The sequence below is a fragment of the Pelodiscus sinensis genome, chromosome 1, assembly GCF_052426305.1.
Source record: "Pelodiscus sinensis isolate ZL-2025 chromosome 1, ASM5242630v1, whole genome shotgun sequence".
In the NCBI taxonomy this organism is placed as follows: domain Eukaryota; kingdom Metazoa; phylum Chordata; order Testudines; family Trionychidae; genus Pelodiscus; species Pelodiscus sinensis.
The window spans coordinates 318,191,433-318,215,595 of NC_143052.1; the positions used below are offsets into that span (position 1 = coordinate 318,191,433).

At 41.0% G+C, this 24,163-nt stretch overlaps 1 protein-coding gene across 2 annotated transcripts in view; it reads left to right on the forward strand.

Annotated features, from left to right (window-relative positions):
• Window positions 1–20,860, forward strand: part of DYNC2H1 (dynein cytoplasmic 2 heavy chain 1) — a 328,959-nt gene extending 308,099 nt beyond the window's left edge. For both annotated transcript variants that reach the window (XM_089775660.1, XM_089775659.1), the window contains 4 exons: window positions 1,959–2,068; window positions 2,627–2,708; window positions 11,928–12,044; window positions 20,309–20,860. In XM_089775660.1, coding sequence (XP_089631786.1) covers window positions 1,959–2,068; window positions 2,627–2,708; window positions 11,928–12,044; window positions 20,309–20,467 — 468 coding nt within the window. In that variant the 3' untranslated portion in view covers window positions 20,468–20,860. The remainder of the gene's footprint in view (window positions 1–1,958; window positions 2,069–2,626; window positions 2,709–11,927; window positions 12,045–20,308) is intronic.
• Window positions 20,861–24,163: the final 3,303 nt, after the last annotated feature.

Here is a 24,163-nt window from a genome sequence, read left to right on the forward strand (position 1 = left end):
CAAGTTTGATCCTGAGGCTGATAAGGGCAATCAAGGGAACAAAAGATCTAACACTCCCAGACACACAATCCCAACTGCCACAGTAACTGAAATCACCTAAAATCAGAATCAAAATCCAAACAGTCGAGCAAACTCGTTCATGCCAAAGCTAGTACACTCACCTGGCAGTCTCTTCAGTGGCAAGATCTCTTGCTCTCCCTCTTAAACTCCCCTGTCTGCAGCCCCCTGTCCACTTCACTCAGAAAGAGATGACTCATTTCCGCAACTAACAGATGGTGAAAGACTGTCTCTTGTTGAATTGTCTAAGAACTCAGTGAATGTAAAATTAAAATTTTCAAACTTGGATGTCCACAGTTGGATGTCCATATCTGCATGTTTATTTAAATAAAAATACAGGTAGAACCTCTCTGGTCTGGCAGGACCACGGATGTTGCCAGAACAGAGAGCCACTGGATCAGAGAGCCCCAGCTACAGAGGTTGCCAGCAGCTGGGAGCAAAGCCAGTCTGGTGGGCTGGCAGCCTTCAGGGCCAGCAGCCAGGAGCAAAGCCTGGCTTTAAGGCTGGTAGCTGGGAGTGGAGCCTTGCCATCAGGCTTGCAACCTGTATATCCAGTAGCCAGGGACAGGCACCCTATGTGACTTGCAGCCAAGAGCAGAGACTCACCAGCAGGCTGGCAGCCCATGGGCCTGGCAGCTGGAGACAGGGAGCCCTGGGGGTCATTAGCCAGGAGAAGAGCCCTGCCAGCAGTATGTAGGCAGTGAAACCTGGCAGGTGGTCTGGGGGTACTACACTGTGTGGGAATACACCAACCTGTACTGAGTTTCAGAGGTGCTGTGCACCAACTACTATTAATTTTAATTAAATACTATAATGATGGAGACTATTAAGTTTAATTAAGTGTAACTGAAGCAATAATTTACCTTAATATATGTTGTTCCTGGGTCAATCATTAACTAACTGAGATAAAGGAGGCTAGGTCCCTGGTCAGAAATCACGACCGATCATGTTTCAGCCAACCTTATAAACACTTTGATAAGCTCCATACATTGCAGTTGAGAACATCATTGAAAGAAAGGCGCCTTGAAAAGATTTATGACCACAATAACTTTGCAGTTGCATTATTCAGCAGTTCAAGAATCCTTGGAAAAAAGTATTGAATCTAGGATATCACCATTTTAATTGCAAAGGGTATTCAAAAATAAATTAATTCAGAGATTAGAGGGAAACCATGCACTCTGGAAAGAGGATATATTTGAGGACCAAGGAGCTTGTATAATTCTGTATTATAATGTCGATGTAATTTAATTCCTTTCAAAATTACATATTCTTCATATAATCGTACCAGAATTTTAAAAAGAAATTACTGGAATATACTTTAAAATACTACTTTCACGCTACAGCATAAAAATTAAACTTTTTGAATTTAAAAGGTGATTTGCACAAAAGAAAATAAGTGGTCATAAATTGAAAGAAATTCAGTAATGTATCCAAACTAAACAACTTAATAACAATAATGGTGGTAATATTTTTTGTGGGATACATTCCCACATGGAAATAATTTTAGTTATAAATTATAGTTTACTAAAGGTAAAATAAGAATGCTAGAGAACACCCAAAAAAGTCACTGTTGGTATGCAAAGAGCTGAGTTCTACAAGTTTATAAATAATTGGTGAGTAACTTCAGAGACATACAAAATGAACTACTGTCTTCAGAATGTTAAATGCTACTTGGTTTTGTTTATTTTCTGGTTGACGGTGCTAAATAGTAGGAATCAATGTTCCTCCTTAAGATTATAGTGCCTTTATACTTACACATTTACCGTTAATCATTTATACGAAAACTTTTAGTACTAAAGGCTGCCATCAATTTCCACCATCTCAAAGTAATAGAACATCAAGCAATAAGTTACTTGTTTAATTGTTCTCCCAATTAATGGGCAATATATTTTTTATTTTAGAACTGGGTAGATAAAGCAGAAAAAAAGACACTGCTCTCGGACACCCTTGACCTCTCAGAGCTCTTCCATCCAGATACATTTCTTAATGCCTTACGTCAGGAAACTGCAAGGTAGGTGACATGAATCAGCCTATTCACATGTTTTTCAGTTCCATTATTTTCTTTCCCATTTATGTTCGCTTTTTCTTTCTGTGCCTTCATTGTCAAAAAGCATACATAATATATTACACTTAAAATAGCCTCTTCAATTTATTTTCTTATTGTTTACACTGGGGTAAAAAAGCTACTTTGTTAATTCAATGCTAAAAACATCCCTTGGAATTTAACAACAAAGTAAATGTGATTTTCTATTAAAGCTGTATTACGTGGGTAACAGGGGATGGATCATTTGATGATTACCTGTTCTGTTCATTCTCTGTGGGCCACCCGACATTGGCCACTGTTGGACGACAGGTTACTGAGCTAAATGGACCTTTGGTCTTACTCAATATGGCCATTCTTATGTTCTCGTGATTAGCCAGGATGACCAGGGATGATGTTCCTAGCCTCTGTTTTGTTGGGGATGAGAAAGGGTAAGAGGGAATGGATGGATGTGAATTGTTCTGTTTTTATATTTCAACCTTTTATTATGTGCATGTGACATTTAGGGTGTATTGGTTTATCTTTTAGGGTAATGAGCTGTTCAGTGGACAACCTTAAATTTGTAGCATCATGGAAAGGTCAAATTCAAGAAACAAAACTCCAAGTTAAGGTACTGGGTCTACTCAGATTTCTGTCTGAATTACTGAAACTAATTAATAACAGAGTTGTTAGAATCACAATATTGGTATTACAGAAGTGTTGCTGAAATGGCTTATTGTGGTAATCAAAATCTAGATGTTTTACTGAATCTAGGGACCTTGAGACACAAAGGATCTTCAGTCATTTATGAGTACAAAATATTTGCACAGTAGAATATTATTATTAATTTTATGCTGAGGTAAAGGAGAGGATGGGGACAATTTTGGTTGTAATTTCAGCTCTTCTTCCTCTGTCCTTTTTACTGTTGTTAAATATAATCCTGTCTGATAACCTCTTATAGTTGTCCAGATAATACTTAAAGACCTTGTGACATTTACCAAAGCATGTATAGAGACATAAAAATAAATAACTTTAGCATTATGGTGAACATTTCCTTTTTTTAGCAAAACAAGCTCTAATGACCAAGACTGTGTGTAAGGAATTGCTGAACTTTTGAGCTGGGATTTTTAAAGGGGTTAGGCCAATGTACAGGCAGTCCCCGACTTACACGGATCCGACTTATGTCGGATCCGCACTTACGAACGGGGCTTTCTCGCCCCAGAGGTCGAGGTGGCGGATTGCTACCTGCGAGCTCCGGGGCGAGAAAGCCCCGTTCGTAAGCTGCTCCGGTGCCCTTGGTCTGCTGGAGACCATCTCCAGCAGACCAGGGGCACCGGGCGGGTTCCCGCGCTTCTGAGGCTTTGCCAGAGCAAAGCCTCAGAAGCGTGGCGAACCGCCGCTGCTGCCGCTTCAGTCCCGGTGCCTGTGGTCTGCTGAGGACCGTCCCCAGCAGACCACAGGCACTGGGACTGAAGCGGCAGCAGCGGCGGGGTCCCGCGCCTCTGAGACTTTGCCAGAGCAAAGCCTCAGAGGCGCGGCACCCCGCTGCCGCTGCGGCTCTGCTCCCCGTGTCCCTGGTCTGCGGAGGGGAGGGGGCGCAGCTAGTGTGCCCCCCGCCCCAACAGACCAGGCTTTTGTTTTGGACCCTGGGGCAGAGCAGCTGGGGCGCTGCTGATTGGTCCTGCAGCGCCGCTCTGGGCACTACTGGACCAACCCGGCAGCACCCCAGCTGCTCTGCCCCAGGTCCTGATTCAGCCGCTGCTGGTCAGTTTCAGCAGAGGCTGAATCAGGACACCTGGGGCAGAGCAGATGGGGTGCTGCTGGGTTGGTCACTTTCTCATTTATGTTCCCCATACCGGTCATGATTTTGTAGACATCTATCATAGCTCCCTTTAATCATCACTCTTCCAGCTGAAAAGTCCCAGTCTTCTTAGTTTCTCTTCATATGGCAGCCATTCCACACCTCTAATAAATTCTGTTGATCATTTCTGAACGTTTTCTAATTCAAATATATCTTCTTTTTTGTGATGGAGGTGGTTACAGCTACATGCAATATTGATATAGCAGCAATATGATATTTTCTGTCTTTGTATTATCTATCCCTGTCCTAATGATTTCCAACATTTTGTTTGCATTTTTGACCTGCATATGTAGTGGGTGTTTTCAGAGAACTATCCACAATGACTCCAAACTCCCTTTCTTGAGTGGTAATAGCTTATTTAGAACCAGTCATTTCATACTGGCTGTGTCCAGACTCAGGGGTTTTTTCGGGAAAAGTAGCCTTTTTCCGAAAAAACTTCCCTGCGTCCAGACTCAAGCCGCGTTCTTTCGAAATTAAATCGAAAGAACGCGGCTTTTCTTTCGATGGCGGTAAACCTCATTTCACGAGGAAGAACGCCTTCTTTCGAAAGTTCCTCTTTTGAAAGAAGGCGTTCTTCAATGTAAATAGGGCTTCTTCAAAAGAGAGCATCCAGACTCACTGGATGCTTTCTTTCGAAAAAGCAAGCCGCTTTTTCGAAAGTTCAACGTGCAGTCTAGACGCTCTCTTTCGAAAGAGGCTCTTTCGAAAGAGGCTCTTTCGAAAGAGGCTTGCAGTCTAGACATAGCCACTGTGACAAAGCTCTTCCTCCATCTTGGTGAGTCCCATACTTTCAGGTGGATTACTTGTCGCAGAAGCTCCCAGCAACCCACAGTAGCCTGCTGTTTGTTGAGCTACTCTCACCATTGGCCAACCTGGAGAAAATGTCATAGTCACAGGGTAGGACAAACCGCTTTTCCAAAACCAGTCTTTTTCGCAAACTGAATGGGGAGTTAGTGTCATGGGGTATGTCTATACTACCCCCCTAGTTCGAACTAGGGGGGTAATGTATGCATAGCGAACTTGCTAATGAAGCCCGGGATTTGAATTTCCCGGGCTTCATTAGCATAAAGCCGGCACCGCCATTTTTAAAAGCCGGCTAGTGCAAACCCCGTGCCGCGCGGCTACACGCGGCACGGACTAGATAGTTCGGATTAGGCTTCCTAATCCGAACTATCTGTACACCTCGTTCCACGAGGCGTACAGATAGTTCGGATTAGAAGCTTAATCCGAACTATCTAGTCCGTGCCGCGTGTAGCCGCGCGGCACGGGGTTCGCACTAGCTGGCTTTTAAAAATGGCGGCGCCGGCTTTATGCTAATGAAGCCCGGGAAATTCAAATCCCGGGCTTCATTAGCAAGTTCGGTATGCATACATTACCCCCCTAGTTCGAACTAGGGGGGTAGTGTAGACATACCCTAAGGGAGGAGGGGGACCTGGGCCCAACCTCTTCTCTGGGTTCCACCCCAGGGATCCTGTGATAGCAGCTGTCTATAATGTCTCTGGTATCTGCTGCATGTCAGCTATGAATCCCTGAACTATGTCTCCAAAGCCTTCTCCAGCACCTTCCTTACTTCAGGTTCTTCTTCCTGGTTCCTGCTTGCATTTTCTCCTCCCAGACTCTCCACAACACTTTCTCTCATCAGCTCCTTTCTCAAACAGCTAACGGGAGGGAAGCCTTTTTAAACCACTCTCAACAATTTCTTAATTGGCTCCCAAATATTCTGGTTAGTCTGACTCCCTTGAGACTGGAAGCTTCCTAATTGGTTCCAGTATTTTTATTGGCCTTATTGCTCTGATTGATTTTTGCAGATTCAGAGACTCATAGAGCTGGAAGAGATCTCAGGAGGTCATCAAGTCCAGCCCTCTGCCCAAGGCAGGACCCATCCCAACTAAATCAACCCAGCCAGGGCTTTGTTAAGCCAAGACTTGTGCACTATATTTATACTCTTCCCTAGTCATCTGTCCAAGTTTCCACTTCTTGTAAGCTTCCTTGTTGTGTTTAAGCTTACCAAGGATGCTCCCGGTAAGCCAATCTAGTCGCCTACCATATTTGCTTTTCTTGCTGCGCATTGGGATGGTTTCTTCCTGTGCTTTTAATAAGACTTCTTTAAAATACTGCCAGTTGGCCTGGACTCCTTTCCCCTTCATGTAAGCATCCCAGGGAATCCTGCCCATCATTTCTCTGAGGGAGTCAAAGTCTGCTTTTCTAAAGTCCAGGGTGTGTAGGGCGATCAACTGATTATCTAAGGTGTTTGTACACAAATGCAAGAAGCCTAAAAAACAAACAGGAAGAATTAGAAGCCCTGGCCCAGTCGAAGAACTATGATGTGGTTGGAATAACGGAGACTGGGTGGGATGACTCATATTCCTGCTGGTTCTGTATTGGCCCTTGTTAGTCTACCCTGGGAACAGGGACTTATTTAATCTAGGGCAAATGTATTTCCCCTCTACCACTTTCCTGTATCCCTCCAGCCTGAACTTGTCACAATATACATATTTGAGATTATGTTTGCCAGTGTACAAGAGTTTGTATTGATCAGCATTGAAATTTATCTGTCATTTTTTTGTCCACTCACCCACTTTTCTGAGATCTTTTTGTAGTTCTTCACAGTCTGGTTGGGTCTTAACTATCTTGAGTAATTTTGTATCATCTATACATTTTATCATCTCACTGTTTACCCCTTTTTCCAGATCATTTGTGAATATTTTGAATAGGACTGGTCCCAGCATATACCCATGGTTTACACTACTATTTACCTCTCTGTATTCTGAAAACTGATCATTTATTCCTATCCTTTGTTTATCTTTTTAACGAATTACCAGTCCAAGGGAGGATCTTTCCTTTTATCCCACAATAGCTTACTTTGCATAAGATTCTTTGAGAGCTCTTGTCAAAGGCTTTCTGAAAATCTAAGTACACTATATCCACTCAAAGAATTCTGGTAGATTGGTGAGGAATGATTTCTCTTTACAAAAACTTTTTTCCCAACAAATTACGTTCATCTATATGTCTGACAATTTTGCTCTTTACTCTAGTTTCAGCCAGATTGCCTGGTACTGAAGTCAGATTTACAAGGCTGTAACTGCTAAGATCACCTGTGGTGCACTTTTTAAAAACTGGCATCACTTTAACTATCCTCCAGGAATTTGGTACAGAAGCTGATTTAAAAATAGATTACAGACTATTATTGATTTAAAAATAGATTAGACTATTATCACCATCTGGTTCTGGTGATTTATTACTTTATCAATTTGGTCTAAAACCTCATCTAATGACATCTCAATCTGGACAGTTCCTCAGATTTGTCACCTAAAAAGAATGGCTCAGGTTTGGGAATCTCCCTAACATCCTCAGCTATGAAGACCAATGCAAAGAATTTATTTAGTTTGTCCACAATGACCTTATCATCCTTGAATGCTCCTTTAGCATCTTAATCATCCAGTGGACTCACTGATTGTTTAGCAGGCTTCTTGCTTCTGATATACTTAAAAAAGTTGCTCTTTGAGTCTTTGGCTGACTTCTTCAAATTCTTTTTTGGCCTTCTGAATTATATTTTTACACTTTTTTTATTCTCATACCATATTGCTTTGTTTTTTGTTGTTGCTGTTGTTGTTGTTTTTTAATTTGGGAAATACAATTTAGATTGAGCTTCACTTATGGTAGTTTTAAAAATTTTCCATGCAGTTGGAAGGGGTTTCACTTCTGGTACTGTACCTTTCATTTTCTGTATAACTAACTTCTTCATTTTTGTGTAGTCCCCCTTCTGAAATTAAATGTTATAGTATTTAATTGAGTTAATATGTTGTGAAATAATCGCTTGAGTTAACTGTGATTAATTAAAAGCTCGCCTAATTTGAACATAAGAACATAAGAACGGCCGTACTGGGTCATACCAAAGGTCCTTCTAGCCCAGTATCCTGTCTGCCAACAGTGGCCAGCACCAGGTGCCCCAGAGAGGGTGGACCGAAGACAATGATCAAGCGATTTGTGTCCTGCCATCTCTCTCCAGCCTCTGACAAACAGAGGCCAAGGACACCATTTTATCCCCTGGCTAATAGCCTTTTATGGACCTAACCTCCATGAAATTATCTAGCTTCTCTTTAAACTCTATTATAGTCCTAGCCTTCACAGCCTCCTCTGGCAAGGAGTTCCACAGGTTGACTACATGCTGTGTGAAGAAGAACTTTCTTTTATTAGTTTTAAACCTGCTACCCATTAATTTCATTTGGTGTTCTCTAGTTCTTCTATTTAGAGAACTAATAAATAACTTTTCTTTATCGGTCCTCTCCACACCATTCGTGATTTTATAGACCTCTATCATATCCCCCCTCAGTCTCCTCTTTTCTAAACTGAAAAGTCCCAGTCGCTTTAACCTCTCCTCATATAGGACCCGTTCCAAACCCCTAATCATTTTAGTTGCCCTTTTCTGAACCCTTTCCAAGGCCAAAGTATCTTTTTTGAGGTGAGGAGACCACATCTGTACACAGTATTCAAGATGTGGGCGTACCATAGTTTTATACAGGGGCAGTAAGATATTCTGGGTCTTATTTTCTATCCCTTTCCTTATACTAATTTTCTAGACAAATACAATAGATCTAATGTAAATGGATTTCAGTGAAGTATTTAAAGTATTTGATGCAGTCCAACATGGGTAAGGAACTTGTTAAAGGGATGACTGCAACAGATCATGCTGAAAGGTGACCTATCAGGCTGTAAGAGATTACCAGTGGCATCCCTCAAGGAATGGGCTTAGGATCAATCTTATTTAACATTTTCATTAATGATTTTCCGTCAAAAAATTGGAGCGTGCTAATAAAATTTGCAGATCATAGGCAGCTGGGTGGTAGTGCCAATGCTGAGGTTGGAAAACCATGTAACAAAATGTCGATGACCTTGAAAACAGAAATAATAGACATGAGATTAAATTTCATAGTGTAGAGTGAGGTCATACACTTAGTACCTAGTAACAAGAGATTTTGAATAGGATGAAAATTTATCAAGTAGAAGTGACAGAGGAAAAAATTACCAACTCTGAAATGGACAATTAATTTGTCAGATGTCAAAAAGACTTAATTAGTAGCAGTTTCTTCCTAGTAGGAATGTGAGGAATACCTAATTAAGAATCAATTTGTATATGATGGGACCTTATTTAATGGCACTTAAAATTGCTTGGACAGAGACTCTGAAAATGTATGGCTCTCACGTGACAAACACCATTCCTAAATAGCTATCCCTGCCCTATTTTGATTGAAACAAAAGACAGAAGCATGTAGCACTTTAAAGACTAACAAGATGGTTTATTAGTTATGTTTATGTTAGTCTTTAAAGTGCTACATACTTCTGTCTTTAGTTTCAGCTAGACCAGACTAACACAGCTGCATCTCTATCACTATTTTGATTGGTCTGTCAACATCTGAAATAAACTGACCTTATCCCTTTTGTCATAAAACCGCCATTTTCAAGTGTTTTGGAACCAGCTTCATAACAAGAGCAGAAGAAGCACAGTAAAGGACTTTTATTGACAGTAAATAGTATGCACCCAGGTAAAAATGGATATAAATTCTGTAAAAGAAAATATTATTGCAAAAATGTTATATTCATCCACTCAAAAAAAGCTATCAAAAATATTGAAGCTAAGTTTCCAGATGCTTACAGAGATATCTTTAAAAGAGTTCATAGGAAGGACTTTTTTCAAAATTTGATTCTGTCTTTAAACACCAGAAACTATTCAACCTATGGAAGAAGGGAAATTTGATTTCCTGCCTGCTGCTAAGATCTGTATTGTCCTGTGGAAAACAATGGCACTTAATACACAGGAAATGTTTATTGTGGAAAACATGTTTTTATGGAGACAGTGTCTTTGAACCCTGAAATTAGCTCACTTGCCAAAGATTCATTTAAAATTACATGAATCCTAATACTCAAGAGTAAATTTGCCAGAAAGTAATATACTGTAAATGCAAAATTCTGCAAGGTGCTATTCATTTAAGGTGAAATCTACTCCACTTGCAAAGAACACAAGTAATCATGCTTTATGTGAATGAAATACTAATAGATAATGGAAATAAAATGCAAAATCTCCTTCCCCCACTGGCCTAAATCCAAACTAGAGAGGTACACTGTAACTCTCCTCTTCCTGCTGTTCTAGTCCACAATCTGGGTACTAATGGCAATCCCACTGCCCTATTTTTGTGTGGTATACTAGAGTCTCAGTTCAGACCATCATGGCCTGTTTGTTTAATAATACTGATGACTTAGAGTTCATTACTCCAATGGGTTGCTTTCTTCAATGGCTTCTCACTGAAGATTTAGTCAAATTCAGGGTTTTGGTGTCCATCTTCAGAATACTTCCTGGGATTGGCCCAAATTCTCTATGAGACTACATTTTATTATTTTATGTGACTGTGAACTTACAGGAACTGTCAAACTCAAAAGTGAAACCTGAGAGTGGCATTTAGAGCCTTCTCAGTAGCTAGTTCTCTGCTGTGGAACTCACTTTCAAAAATGTTCAGCATGACCATGAATTTGAGCATGTTCAGAATAAAAGCTAACATCCTCTTCCTCAAATTATCTTGCCTTCTTTTATTCAACCTGTCAAAATCACACACTGAATAAGCAAGGCCACCTAATGAGAAAGAATATGTGATGCCTCAGTGGAACAGGCAACACAAGTTGAATATTTTTTGTGTATGTTGATTAGCAGGGACAACTGGCCCAGTTTTTCTGTAGTTCTTGTTGCTGGAGTTCCAGTATTCATGGAGCATTTGTTTTCAGAACAAAAGGTTCTGTGTTTGTATTGTGATTTTATCCCAATCACTGTAATAACCTGTTAAGATAAACTCATTCATTCTTACATAACACAATTATTTAGTTATACTGTTGAACTAGCAATAGTTGTATGGGTAAAGTTGTAGCTACTTAGTGGCACAGCTACTTTTCGGCATAGAAGGGCTGCAGAGTTTTTCTTGTAATGATAATATAGCTTCTCTGAATCCTCCAATGCATTTATTATGAGGCCTGGATATATCTAATTAAGGGTGTGCTCATTTTCCATGTCCCTATACTGAAAATTTATTCTGTTTTGTTTAACTTGATTGTTTGAGAGGGAGAGTTATCTGTGAATCTCATTAATTTTGGGTTTTTTCAGGTTGACTTGTAGAGTCCATGTGTTGCAGGCAAGGAAAGTACCAGACTCCAAGAGTCGTGATCATCAAAGGAAATGTTTTTTAGGAGAACTGCTATTATACGCACTCTAGGTCACCTTTGTCATTAATCCACGGAGAGCTTAGTTAAGAAGCTTATTTTCATTCATTTAAAATATGTTACAAATAGAACAATATGAAGGCAGTTACTCATGCATTCAACCACTAACATTTATTTTATTCAATAGCACTTGTCCTAAAATCTTATTTCATATGCTAAATATTTATTTTGTTCATTCTCCTCTACATATTACTTCTGAAAGGAGTGGAAATACAAAATTATCTTATTTGCTCCTGTAAAAATTATATAGTGGCTTATTCGTTTCTAGAAAGCTAAGACCAAACTTTGAAGCAAAGAAACCTTGTCTTTTCAGTTATTGTTGTGTTTTGTTGTTATTGTTGGATAGTTTTGGTTGTTTTGTACTATTGACTTTTGACATTGTTAGTAAATGATTACTTGGCTTTTGCCACTGTAAGTGCATTAATCTAATGCCAGGGCAGGCACCTTTAGTTTCATAAATGTTGACATTTACTGGTATTGTTCTCTAGCATTTTCAAAGTTAAAACAAACAAGAGGAAGTTCATTCTGAAGCATAGTCAAGATCTTTTAAATCATATTTCCTATTCCCACGTACAGGATTATGATAATTAGTTCTTATTTTTTAGAACATGGTCACAGTACAGAGGACTATCCATGTCTTTAATAAGGCAAAGTATGATTACTGACATTACTGACATTTCAGGCTCTTATAAGTATATATGAATGTTTTGTATGTTTCCATGACAGATAAGCGGCCTGCAATTGGAGGGTTGCAGTTTTGATGGATATCGACTTTCAGAAAACCAGCATGATTCTCCCAGTGTGTCATCTGTTCTGCCTTGTTACATGAGCTGGATTCCACAGGTACTAAATTATTAAGGGACCTAAACTTTTATAGTCTCCATTCTTCTGTTTAATAGCTTTCCAGTATGGTATTCCTGAACAGTTTGTTTCTTCTTTTAAAAAATAATCAACTGCAAGTTTTAATAGAACAGTTGAGTATAATGTGACAGAATTATTTACATATTTTCTAAACAGTAAAAAACAAATGAAGAGAAAAGCACTAAAAAGAGGAAATGTATTAAAATAAGAGCTTTTATTATTTTTTTCCGTACTTTAAATATATTATCATGCATTTTCAAAATGATATTTAATAAAACACTTAGAAATATTTGGGAATTGTTAATAAAAATGATTTTTGTATTAGAGTTTTAACCCCATATAATGTGAAAAATAAACTTTAGTTAAAGAACATCTTTTGATCTCTAGGGGGAAAAATTCTTACCCTTCATATACCTAATAAAAAATGAATTCCAGTGATTACAGTAGTTCATTACATTAAAGCAAAATAAGTAATCCAAACACTAAAAATTGTAACCTATACAACTTTCCAATCACAGTAATAATCTCTCTTTAAATACTGGAATCAGAAGCTGCAAAAAAATGTGTCTTACCTAGCAATTTCTTCAAACACAGGGTAGCATTACAAAATCACAAGATTATAAAACCTGTAACTATAATGCAACCTAAAAACCTTAACGAACTATGAAAGACACACAGAAATACATGTAGAAAAGGAAGAATTATTATAGGTATGGAGGGAATCATAGAATCATAGAACTGGAAGAGACTTCAGAAGGTCATCAAGTCCAGCCCCCTGCTATAGGCAGGACCAATCCCAACTAAATCAACCCGGCCAGGCCTTTGTCAAGCCGAGACTTAAACACCTCTAGGGATAGAGACTCCACTACTTCCCTAGGTAACTCAGTCCAGTGCTTCACTACCCTCCTAGTGAAATAGTTTTTCCTAATATCCAAGCTTGACCTCTCCCACCACAACTTGAGACCATTGCTCCTTGTTCTGCCATCTGTCACTACTGAGAACAGCCTTTCTCCATCCTCTTTGGAACCTCCCTTCAGGAAGTTGAAGGTTACTATCAAATCCCCCCTCACTCTTTGCTTCTGCAGACTAAACAGACCCAACTACCTCAGCCTCTCTTCGTAGGTCATATGGTCCAGCCCCCTAATCATTTTGGTTGCCCTCCGCTAGACCCTCTCCAATGCGTCCACATCCTTTTTGTAGTGGGGGGCCCAGAACTGGACACAATACTCGAGATGTGGCCTCACCAGAGCTAAATAAAGGGGAATAATGACGTCTCTGGATCTGCTGGCAATGCTCCTCTTAATGCAACCTAATGTGCCATTAGCCTTCTTGACTACAAGGGCACACTGTTGACTCATATCCAGCTTCTCATCCACTGTAACCCACAGATCCTTTTTTGCAGAACTACTACTTATCTGGTTGGTCCCCAGCCCCTAACAATGCTTGGGATTCTTCCGTCCTTGTTGATCTCATCAGATTGCTTGTGGCCCAATCCTCCAATTTGTCTAAGTCACTCTGGACCCTATCTCTGCCCTCAAGCAAATCTACCTCTCCCCCTAGCTTAGTGTCATCTGCAAACTTACTGAGGGTGCAATCCATCCCCTCATCCAGGTCATTAATAAAGATAGTGAACAAATTTGGTCCTAGAACCGAACCTTGGGGCATTCTGATAGAAACCGACCGCCATACTGACCTCGAGCCGTTGATCACTACCCGCTGGGCCCGGCCTTCTAGCCATCTTTCTATTCATCTTACCATCCATTTATCCCTTAACTTGCTGGCAAGAATATTGTGGGAGACCGTATCAAAAGTCTTGCTAAAGTCAAGGTTTATCACATCCACTGACTTTCCCATGTCCACAGAGCCAGTTACCTCATCATAGAAGCTAATCAGATTGGTCAGACATGACTTGCCCTTTGTGAATCCATGCTGACTATTCCTAATCACTTTCCTCTCTTCCAAGTGCCTCAAAATGGATTCCTTAAGGATCCCTTCCATGATTTTTCCAGGAACCAAGGTAAGACTGACCGGCCTATAGTTCCCTGAATCGTCCTTCTTTCCTTTTTTGAAGATGGGCACTACATTTGCTTTTTTCCAATTATCCGGGATTTCTTCTGATCTCCATGACTTTTCAAAGATGATGGCCAAAGGTTCCTCAATGACATTTGCCAACTTCCTCAGTACCTTCGGATCCATTAAGTCCAGACCGATGGATTTGTGTACATTTAGCTTTTCTAAATAGTTTCTAACCTGTTCTTTCCCACCAATGGTTGTCCATCTTCATCCCATCTTGCGTCACTTTGTCAGTGAATACAGAGGCAAAGAAAGCTTTGAGGACTTCAGCTTTCCCCACATCTGTCACTAGGTTACCTCCTTCATCCAGTAGGAGCCCCACACCCTCTCTGATCACCTTCTTCTTGTTAACATGCCTGTAGAAATCTTTCTTGTTATCCTTCACATTCTTAGCCAGTCGCAATTCCATTTACGCTTTCGCCTTTCTGATAACCCCCCGGCATTCTCGAGCTAGGGAGAAAGGGATTTTTTTCTCTTCTCCTGTATTACAGCACACTCAATTAGCAATACACGATTTTCCATTGTTTTGTGTAATTTTTAATCCCATTCTGCAAACTAAATCCTGTACAATAAATGCAAGTGGCAAATCGTGGGTTTTGGCATGTGTCAGTCTGGTGAATTTTTCATCCAAAGTTAGCTTTTCGGGATAATACATTTAGCCAGTATTAAGTAATAAAAAATGAATTGAGGATCACATTACATGTTTCAAAGGTCTGTAGAACATGGCCTATGAAGGAAGACTGAAAGAATTGGGCTTGTTTAGTTTGGAAAGGAGAAGACTGAGAGGGAACATAATAGCAGTTTTCAGGAATATAAAAGTGTGACACAAGGAAGAGGGAGAAAAATTGTTCCCCTTGGCCTCTGAGGATGGGACAAGAAGCAATGGGCTTAAACTACAGCAAGGAGGTTTAGTTTGGACATTAGGAAAACCTCCTTAACTCTCAGGGTGGTTAAACACTGGAATGGGTTGCCTAGGCAGGTTGTGGAATCTCCATCTCGGGAGATACTTAAAAGCAGGTTGGATAGACTGAGAGGGAACATGAGATCCCAACATGGGGGGCATGAAGAAACTCCGGGGGGGGGGGGGCGCGAGATGACCCAACCTTCCCCCACCACCTCGGTCAATTCCCCCCTCCTAAGTTTTGCTGCTATTTTTGTTTTTTGGCCCTGGTGGTCAGTTCCTTCCCCCGCCCCTCAACAAGTTTTGCTGCTGGCAGTGGGGGGGGGGGGGAGGGTTTCTCAAAAATCAAAAAGAGGGCATGATGCCGAAAAGTTTGGGAACCACTGGTACTGGGTCCTGCTGTGAGGACAGGGGCTGGACTTGATGACCTCTCAAGGTCCCTTCCAGTTCTAGTGTTATTTGATTCTATGATTCATTTTTACTGATGTACCATTTCTGACCAAGAAGTAATAGTGTCTTCTAGTAACTTGAATATCTTTGAACAAATATTGGGTAAAGACTTTATTGCTCAACCTTATTAGCTGAACTAGACTTTTTCTTAAAATGTCCTATCAGTGCAACTACCAGTGCTGCTAGACTAGTGATACCCATAGTGATTGAATTAATATAGAATAATTTCCAGTCAAGATTTAGTTTGAGAACACAGGGCATGTCTACAATAGGAAATTATTTTGAAATAACTTATTTTGAAATAATAATTCTAAAAATAACTATTTTGAAATAGTGTGTCCATACTACAGGGAAACCTCAAAATTAGTCCAAGGCAGGCTCGCTTAATGTGGATGTGCTACCTCGACGTAGAGCCCCAGGAAGCACTGTGGAATAATTGAATGACTCTGGGGAGTAGTTATTTCTAAATAACAGCAATGGATCATGTATAATACTTCTATTTCGAAATAACTATTTTAAAATAAGGGTTATTCCTCATGGAAAGCAGGAGTTTCTATTTCAAAATAATGGGTGTGGTAGTGTGGACACTCCACTTGTTATTTAAAAAATAATTGTTTAAATGAGTTGCTCAGCATCAGATAGGAATTTTGTGACAGAAACAGGAATAGAATCCAGTCTTAATCCTGACATGATTCCTTCATTCCACGGCATCATTCACTGTACGCCTCCCAACTTCTATAGCAAATGTGTGTGGGATACTATGGACAACATCCTTATTAACTACGTAATCCTGATTCATTTCCTATGCACTATCCATACTGTGCACTAACTGATGGTGTCCCTGTGAGGAAAAAAATAGCATGTGATAATGTGATGAAATACTGTAGCATAATTCATATACACAGGTGGGCCTCATTAAGACAGTAGTATTTAAATTGATGGAGAAATAGATGCAGTTATCCAAAAAGATAAGACAACTATGGTGTAAAGACCTAGGCAAAAAATACAATTTTCATGTGTCAGTTTTTCAATCTATTATAGTTTGTTTAAAGCAGTGTTTCTTAAACTGTGTTCCGCGGCACACCGGTGTGCCGTGAGGCAGTTGGAGGTATGCTGCGGAAAACAACAGAATTCAAAATAGCCGCCCTTAAAGGGGCAGGCGACCTTGTTTTTTTGCTCAATAACTTTCCCCCAGCCCTTTTTTTCCCTCAATAACTTCCCCGCAAACCTCACCCCCCACACACCACCTTTTTTTTTTCTCAACAAAAAATCCTTGGTTTCCTCATTAAAAAAAAGTTATTGTTTGGTGTTCCTTAGTCTTAAAAAGTTTAGGAAACACTGGTTAAAAGTCTTATAACACAGCTATCACTGTGATACCCTCTCAATGCACACCAACATTCCATTTTATGTGCCACTGTGTATAAGTAAGCATGCTATATTTTGTGGTTCTAATTAGGTGTATCTCCTTTCTTCCTTCATTGAATCATTGCTATGAAGTTTAAACCTGAGAATCAAGATACTCTGGTGTCAAGTATCAGAGGGGTAGCCGTGTTAGTCTGAATCTGCAAAAGCGGCAAGGAGTCCTGTGGCACCTTATAGACTAACTGAAGTGTTGGAGCATAAGCTTTTGTGGGCAAAGACCCAAGATACTCTGGTTGACATCTCAAAATCAAGACACTCTTGTCTTTGAATGGAAAGAATCTTCAAAATACTTGGTCATTGCTTTGTTCAAAGGAATTTAACAGAGGTGACCTATTTAGTGTCAGGAAATGGAAAAGGAAGTGAATATCAAACTTGTAGTTCCTGGGAGCCAGTCAAAGCATAGTATTAATATTATCTTTAAAGGAAACCATTTTATAACTATTGCAGGTATCATGAATGCAGATGGACATTTTGTGTGCATAATGCTCTGTTAATAAGACACCTAGTAACAACAAAACAGGTCATGAGTCAAACAAGATCATCTCCAGAAAAGGAAAGTAAAAATGATATGTTTATCCCATGAAGTTACTAGGACTTAAAGTAGTAGAACGGTAATGGCAAAACTAGCTCTGATTTCACTGGAGCCAAGATTTCATCTTTCATATTGAAAAGATGAGGGAAGTTGACTTACAACAGCAAAAAAATCTTCAAGAATGGATAGATACTTCAGGTATAAAACAGTCATGGTTTGTATTTTTTCTGTGTCAGCCGATGGTCGGGGCAGTGAGTGGTGTGTGTGAGTTCTGTTATACACCCGAGTCTTTAATTGCTAGGACACAAGATCCCTTTGCAGCAGGCAGCCTATGAAGGCTGATGGGCACCCCAGAGATACACCCGAGTCTGTGACTGCTAGGACGCAAGATCCATTCGCAGCGGGCAGCCTGGAAGGCTGACGGGTGCCCCAAGGGTCTGTCCCGTGGAGGCGACAGAACCCAAACACCCAGCTCTGCCTGCGTCTACCCCTTTGACTGGCTGGAGTTCTTTTAACTGTGTCTGGTTCTGTTACAGCAACAGAAGGAGTTAGGTTAAAGCGTAAACAGTTACAGGTTTATTAAAGAAGCTTATAAAGCATATCATTACAGTAGCTATTGCTCTGTTTCTTAACTGCTAGCACATACAGGTCTTAAAGTGGTTACAAAGGAAAAGGAAGATAGAAATAACGGTTCCAAGTGACAGCTTAGTCTTCAAAGAGCTCTAATTCTATGCATGTACTAAGACAGACACATACAGGTACAATTTTTACCCCCTTCTGCATCTCTCGATTCCAGCGTGTCAGGCCAGGATCAGTCACTCAGTTCCCCGGGAAAGATGAATACGAGGCTGGGTGTCCCCATGTGGACCTCGGGAGGCAATCACATAACCCGACCAGCAGGTTGATGGTAGATTGACGCTCAGAGTGAGTGTGCTGCTGGACCCATCTTTATACCCGTGGGGTCACATATTCTCTTTCTTATCTATGGTGTCAAATTGTGCTGGTTCGTCTTTGTGACGCCAGTTCTTACAAGGGAGTTCCAACGTAATTTACACTTATAAGAGAGAGATAACTAAATTGGGAGTACTGGACATTCTTTACTCAGCAGGAGATTCCTCTCCCAGAACGGTTGTGTGATCGTATCAATATCAGTGCTAGCCAAGGGCGGTTTTTTACAGCCTCTTGGTCAACAGTTAGCTTGGTCACCCTCTTATCTATGTTTACAGTTATCCAGGGTCACGATGAGCCAGCATATCCGGGCCTCTATCAAGGCATCAAAGACTATGCTGGTTTTATTGCTTTCTGTGTCCTGTGTGCTCTGAGGCATCTTGGAGGAGCAAGCAAGATGGATGTGGCGGGGGGACCTCTGTCTGGCTACAATTTGCTTTCCCATTTTGAGATATTTATATGGTTTCAAATTATGAAACTTAATTTACTCATGCTTGTCTGATTTGCAGTAAAAACCTGTCGTTTTTGTTCCAGTTCCTATACTGGCAGATGTCAAATGGCTTGTTTGTTTCACAGTAATTTCTGACACTTCTTAGAGAATATACGATGAGATTTTGAGTGTTGTGGGGGGATGTGATTTTCTGACTTCACTTATTGCCTAGGAATTGTGTCAACCAAATTTAGTTAAAGTAGCATGTAAGGTTTTTTGTTTTATACTTGTGATTGATTCCCTTTCTCCCTAAGCTCTTGTCTGTCTGCTATAAAGAGAGCATGGAAGAGACAGCAGGCATATTTTACACTGTGAGCATATTCTCTGGTCTTGCTGAGTTTACCAACTTTGGGATCCCTTGGCTCCATAGTGTCCAACACGCTAGTCACTAGCAGCTATTTGGCCAGTTGAGTGTGTCTAGTTCGCTGTGTCAGTATCTACTATAGTAGCTACTGCTTCAGGACTGGTTGGACACCACAGCCCTAGCTGTTGGCTGGGAACCATGTCAATCCATGGTATAAGTTAGAGCAACTCCCTGTGGCCTCTTAGTATAATGCCTTTAAACAAGCATTCATTGTTTAAAAAATGCCTTAATAAACGCTTAAAAATCCTCAGAATAGTCTGCAACAGAGGGGGAGAGGAATCTGTGTGAAATGGGGTTCTGTCTATCTGTCCAAAGCCCAAGGGCAGAACTAAGAGGATTTTTTGTTTGGTTGGTTTATACATAAACAGTGACTGCTGCTCATCTGTTTGCACATCTCAGGATGTGTAACAAGCCATATCCTCCAGGACACCCCATTCTCCATAACCACTTCCCCTTTGCAGCAGCTCTTGTGCTACTTCAGAAGCCCAATCATGCTCCTGCTGACCTACATGTGAGAATTTAGAAAAGCCTTTTCATGTTTTTTAAAACAAGTCTATTTTGTCTTTTTCTCTTTCTATGTCCTTCAGGTCAAAAACCTGCAAATATTTATTTGTAATTATTGCTGTTAAAATTGTTAATGTATTTTTTAATATTAATGCAGTAATGGCTTAATAAGAGGAACTTGATTGGAAGCAGACTTTCGAAGAGGTGGAAAGTATTGGAGCTTTGCTCATGGGAGCTAGTTCATCCTGCTTTAGATTTTTAGTGCAGGTGTTATATGATGTCAGATGTTCTCAGTTTACTCTTCTAAACCCCATAGGCACAGTAAAGAGAATACAGATGCTGAGTTGTGTCAGAAATCTAGAGAAAAACACTTCTTCTGGAACCTTTGCTTTCTTCTTTCCCTTCCAAGTCTTAGCAGATTATTCTTCTGATACCTACCAAAGGTTACACTTATAACTTCAGATTCTGTTTTGGATACCATGTAATCTGAAACTGTTTTTGTCTACTGCTAATACATATACTGTATTTTTAAATGATTTTTAATGGGCGGTTTCGTTGACAGGATGCATTCGGTCCATATTCTCCAGAGGAGTGCATATCTTTGCCAGTCTATGCTAGCGCTGAGAGGGACTGTGTAGTGACGAATATTGATGTACCCTGTGGAGGCAATCAAGACCGGTGGATCCAGTGTGGAGCTGCTTTATTTTTAAAAAACCAGTAAGATGAAAGTAAGCTAATAATATGCAGTCATGTTTTTTTAATTATATGTTAAATATTACTTCTAAAACAGAGGTGTATAAATCCCCAAAATTTTTATAACTTTTAAAAAATAATGAGCTGGCATTGGAATACATTGTATCTTTGTGAGGTGATGTAAAAATTATCTGCAGTTCTAAAATAGCAGACACACAAGTGGCAGTTTCTCAAGATTGTAATGTATTTTATTTTCTATTCTAATTTGTTACAATCTTATATTTTAACTATTGCAGTACTAAAGAAATTGAACAAAAGTAAAAATAAAATGTTTTTTTTGTTCTGCTTATTTTTATATCTTATATCTATATTCTATTCGCTATTTATAATTATTAGTTAATAAAAGTAGCTGCTGAACCTTATTAGGTTTAAGCTGTCTTCTTATGCACCAGTTGAAGTGTTTGTAATTTATAGTAATGATTTTAACTAATCACATTTTGTTGGGGAACGATCAGTAAATTCCATGACGTTTGTGCAGTCCTAATGTGTGCTATGCATTGGGGCCTCTGGCTGTTGCAGTTATCACACATAAATGGCTGAACACAGAATTACAAAACCAGATGGAATTCAAACAATGTAGATATAAAAGAACAAATTAAAGTGAATGCTACTGGGTTCCAAATTAGAATTTAGAATTAAATCCCTGTATTTTCCATATTTGTTAATATGCCTAAAAGAGAGCTACCAGTGATACCAGAATAAAATATTGAGTCAGATTGAAGAGTCTTTCACCATGCAGTGGTCTGACATAAGAGAGACATAATTGTGTTTATGGCCTCCTAGGATCAAATGAGTCCTGTCCTCAGCACAGGACGCTGTATGGTAGAGCCAGCTCATTGAGTCATTCCAAGCAGAATGACACAAAATGGTGCGTCACACTGGGGTAGTCCCTGTACTTTGGGTATGCTCTAAGATAAGTGCCACAGGCTGAGATGAACCAAAACCAATAACATCCCATCATGATACACATCTTGCTATTTAACTGGCTTATACAAAGCTTTATGAGGATAATTTTAGGATATAAGAAAAGAATAAATTTACTGCATTACAGGTTGGACCTCCCATTGAAGTCCCTAATTTTAGAGCCGAAAAGTAGAGTTCCATAAAGCAAGCTGGGCTGAAACTTCCCTGAGAGATGAAGTATCAGCTGATTCCTGATTGTTCCAGTGTGTCTTTCTCAGAACCAGGAATGCACAGGAGGCTGAGAAAAGTCATCTACCAGAGCAATTGTAGCAGTTCTATTCAGGAACAAGGCAGGCTGGGGAATATATTAATTTCATTCTGCTCACAGATGGGAGAAGGCTGGAAAGCAGTAGACTGTTCTAACAATGTCTCCTGGTTGTTAGCCCTTCCTTCCTGGTAAGAGGTTAGGGACTTGATGCTGCAAACCTTACTCAAGCAGGTACTGTTTACACTTACTGAAGACAATGAGGACTGCACACCTGTGTAAGTATTACTAGTATAAATAATTGCAGGACTGCACCAAATACCATTGTGGCACTTATGCTCCTGTGCTGCAAAGGTAACAGTACAGAGCTGCACCAACAGAGAAGGATCATCCGAGAGATGACACCTCAGGAGATGGGGAGTTTTCTCCACTTATTGTCATGGAGCCGATTACACTTCCAGGGCATCAGCCCTATTTCGCGTTCCTTACCCTTGTCACTGTATTTTTACACTTGCTGTCTGGTGAGGAGCAGAAGCAAACTGTTCTCATGTTCCATAAAGCACTGCGACTGCCATTTAAGTGGTCCTTTGTGACGGGGCACTCCCGCCCCGCACTCAGAACGCGCCGGGGGACGCCGGGCGGACACACCGGGGGGTGGAGAGCACGGCCCAGCCTGCTGCGTCGGGCTGCAGGAACGTGCCGGCGGTCGGCGCAGGGAGCGTCGGGAGGCAGAAGGCGCCGGCCGGCAGGGCCCAAGAGAGAGGGGCCGGCGAGGCGCAGGGGGGTGATGTCACGGGGGAAGGGTGGCTGGGAGGCGTCGCAGGGGAAGTGACGCGGAGGGGGAACGGAGCCGGCGGGGGATTTAAACCCAGGGTCGGCACGGTGCAGGGGAGCGCGGTAGACGGAGCTGGAGGAGGGGAGAAGGAAGGAGAGGTGAGGCAAGCGGTGTCAAGGGAGACGGGCCGGGAGGCCTGGTGGAGTAGGAAGCGGCCCAGGGCGGGGTCGTGGAGCCCGTGAGCGGGTGTGTTTTGGGGCATTCCCCCATCCGCTAGGGAGGGACCGTGGGTCCCTGCCTTTAGGGCCCTGGGCCGGGGTTCGGAGAGGGGGCGGGCCCGGCCCCCCCTACTCCGCTGACCGCCAGATCCGGCTCGGGTGTAAGCACGAACATGCGTAATAAAAAGGGCCACCGGCCTGGGTGGTGGCTGCTTATGCTTAACTCTCTGTGATAAGATTGGTTCATAGTTGACTCTGAGGGACGAACTCGTTCACATCCTTACAGCCACATCAGTGTAAGGAGGTGCTTTACTCATCTATAAGTCTGTGCAACGACTATTCGTGCTTTGACCCTAACCAATTACATTGAAAGATTTAAGCTCAAGTGTACAATGTGCACCATTGTATTGCACAAGCAGTTGTATTGTCTACACCTACAGATGATTAGTTCTGGGGGCTCATGAGCTCTCTCACAAATAACATGAATGTACATGCAGTCACAAGAAATGCATGGGCACATTAAGCAGACAAATGTGCATTCCTGAATTTCTGAAAACTAAGACTATGATGTAACTTCTTATTATTCCAGTAAAGTGGGGTTTTGTGCAAAAAGCTGTCATAATTTTAAAGACATTTTTCTGGTAAGAGTGGTATTAAACCCAACGATTTGCCCAAAATCAGTGTGCAAATGTATTAAACAATGATGTTTCTGAACAAATTGGGCATATTTCCTCTGTATCTATTTTATATTTGAGATAGTTTGCCTGTCTGTCCATCTGTGTGTCTGACCGTCCACCTGTTTGTTCAAGAACTCCTCCTAAACATCAAGAGCTAGGACCACCAAATTTGGTGTACAGCTTTCTCTTATCGTAACTTAAATCAATATAAGGGTTTGGTTGTGCCAGGAAAATGGGATGTGCCTAGAATGGAATTGTTTCTCATAAAACCATACAGAGAAGAGAGAGAATCACCAAGAAGGTGAAGGGGGCTGGCTGGGGATGCCAACCCTCATCTGGGACTTCCGCAGCCCCAAGCCTACCACTCTCCAGGCACTTTTAGAGAGGGTGGAGGGGCTAAAGGTCTCCTCCCCTTCCAGTAGCTCTTCCCTTTCATTAGGGAGCAAGGGGAAAGTACACAATTTGCTGCACTTCTCAGTCTAGCTGGGAAGTGCAGGAGGCAGACGAACCTGGACCTGCCCCAGCTGGAGGACATGCACCCCTCTCCCAGTTGTGCCCCTGGAGCTGCAGTGTCCATGGAGAGATGCTTCTCACCTGGTCCCAAGCTGCTATGGTGAGAGAGGGCTGAGGCAGTCCTCTCTTCCTGGGGAAGCCTGCATACTGAACCCTTCATCTCCTGCCCCACCCCAGAACAATGATTTAAATGAAGAAACACAAAAAATAAGTTGAGGACCCAAGCAACACCAAGTAAATTATCTCATAATAACTAATAGTAATAATAATAAAGTTTGGGGTTTAAAAAATATGTTAATATAATTGTCCTAAA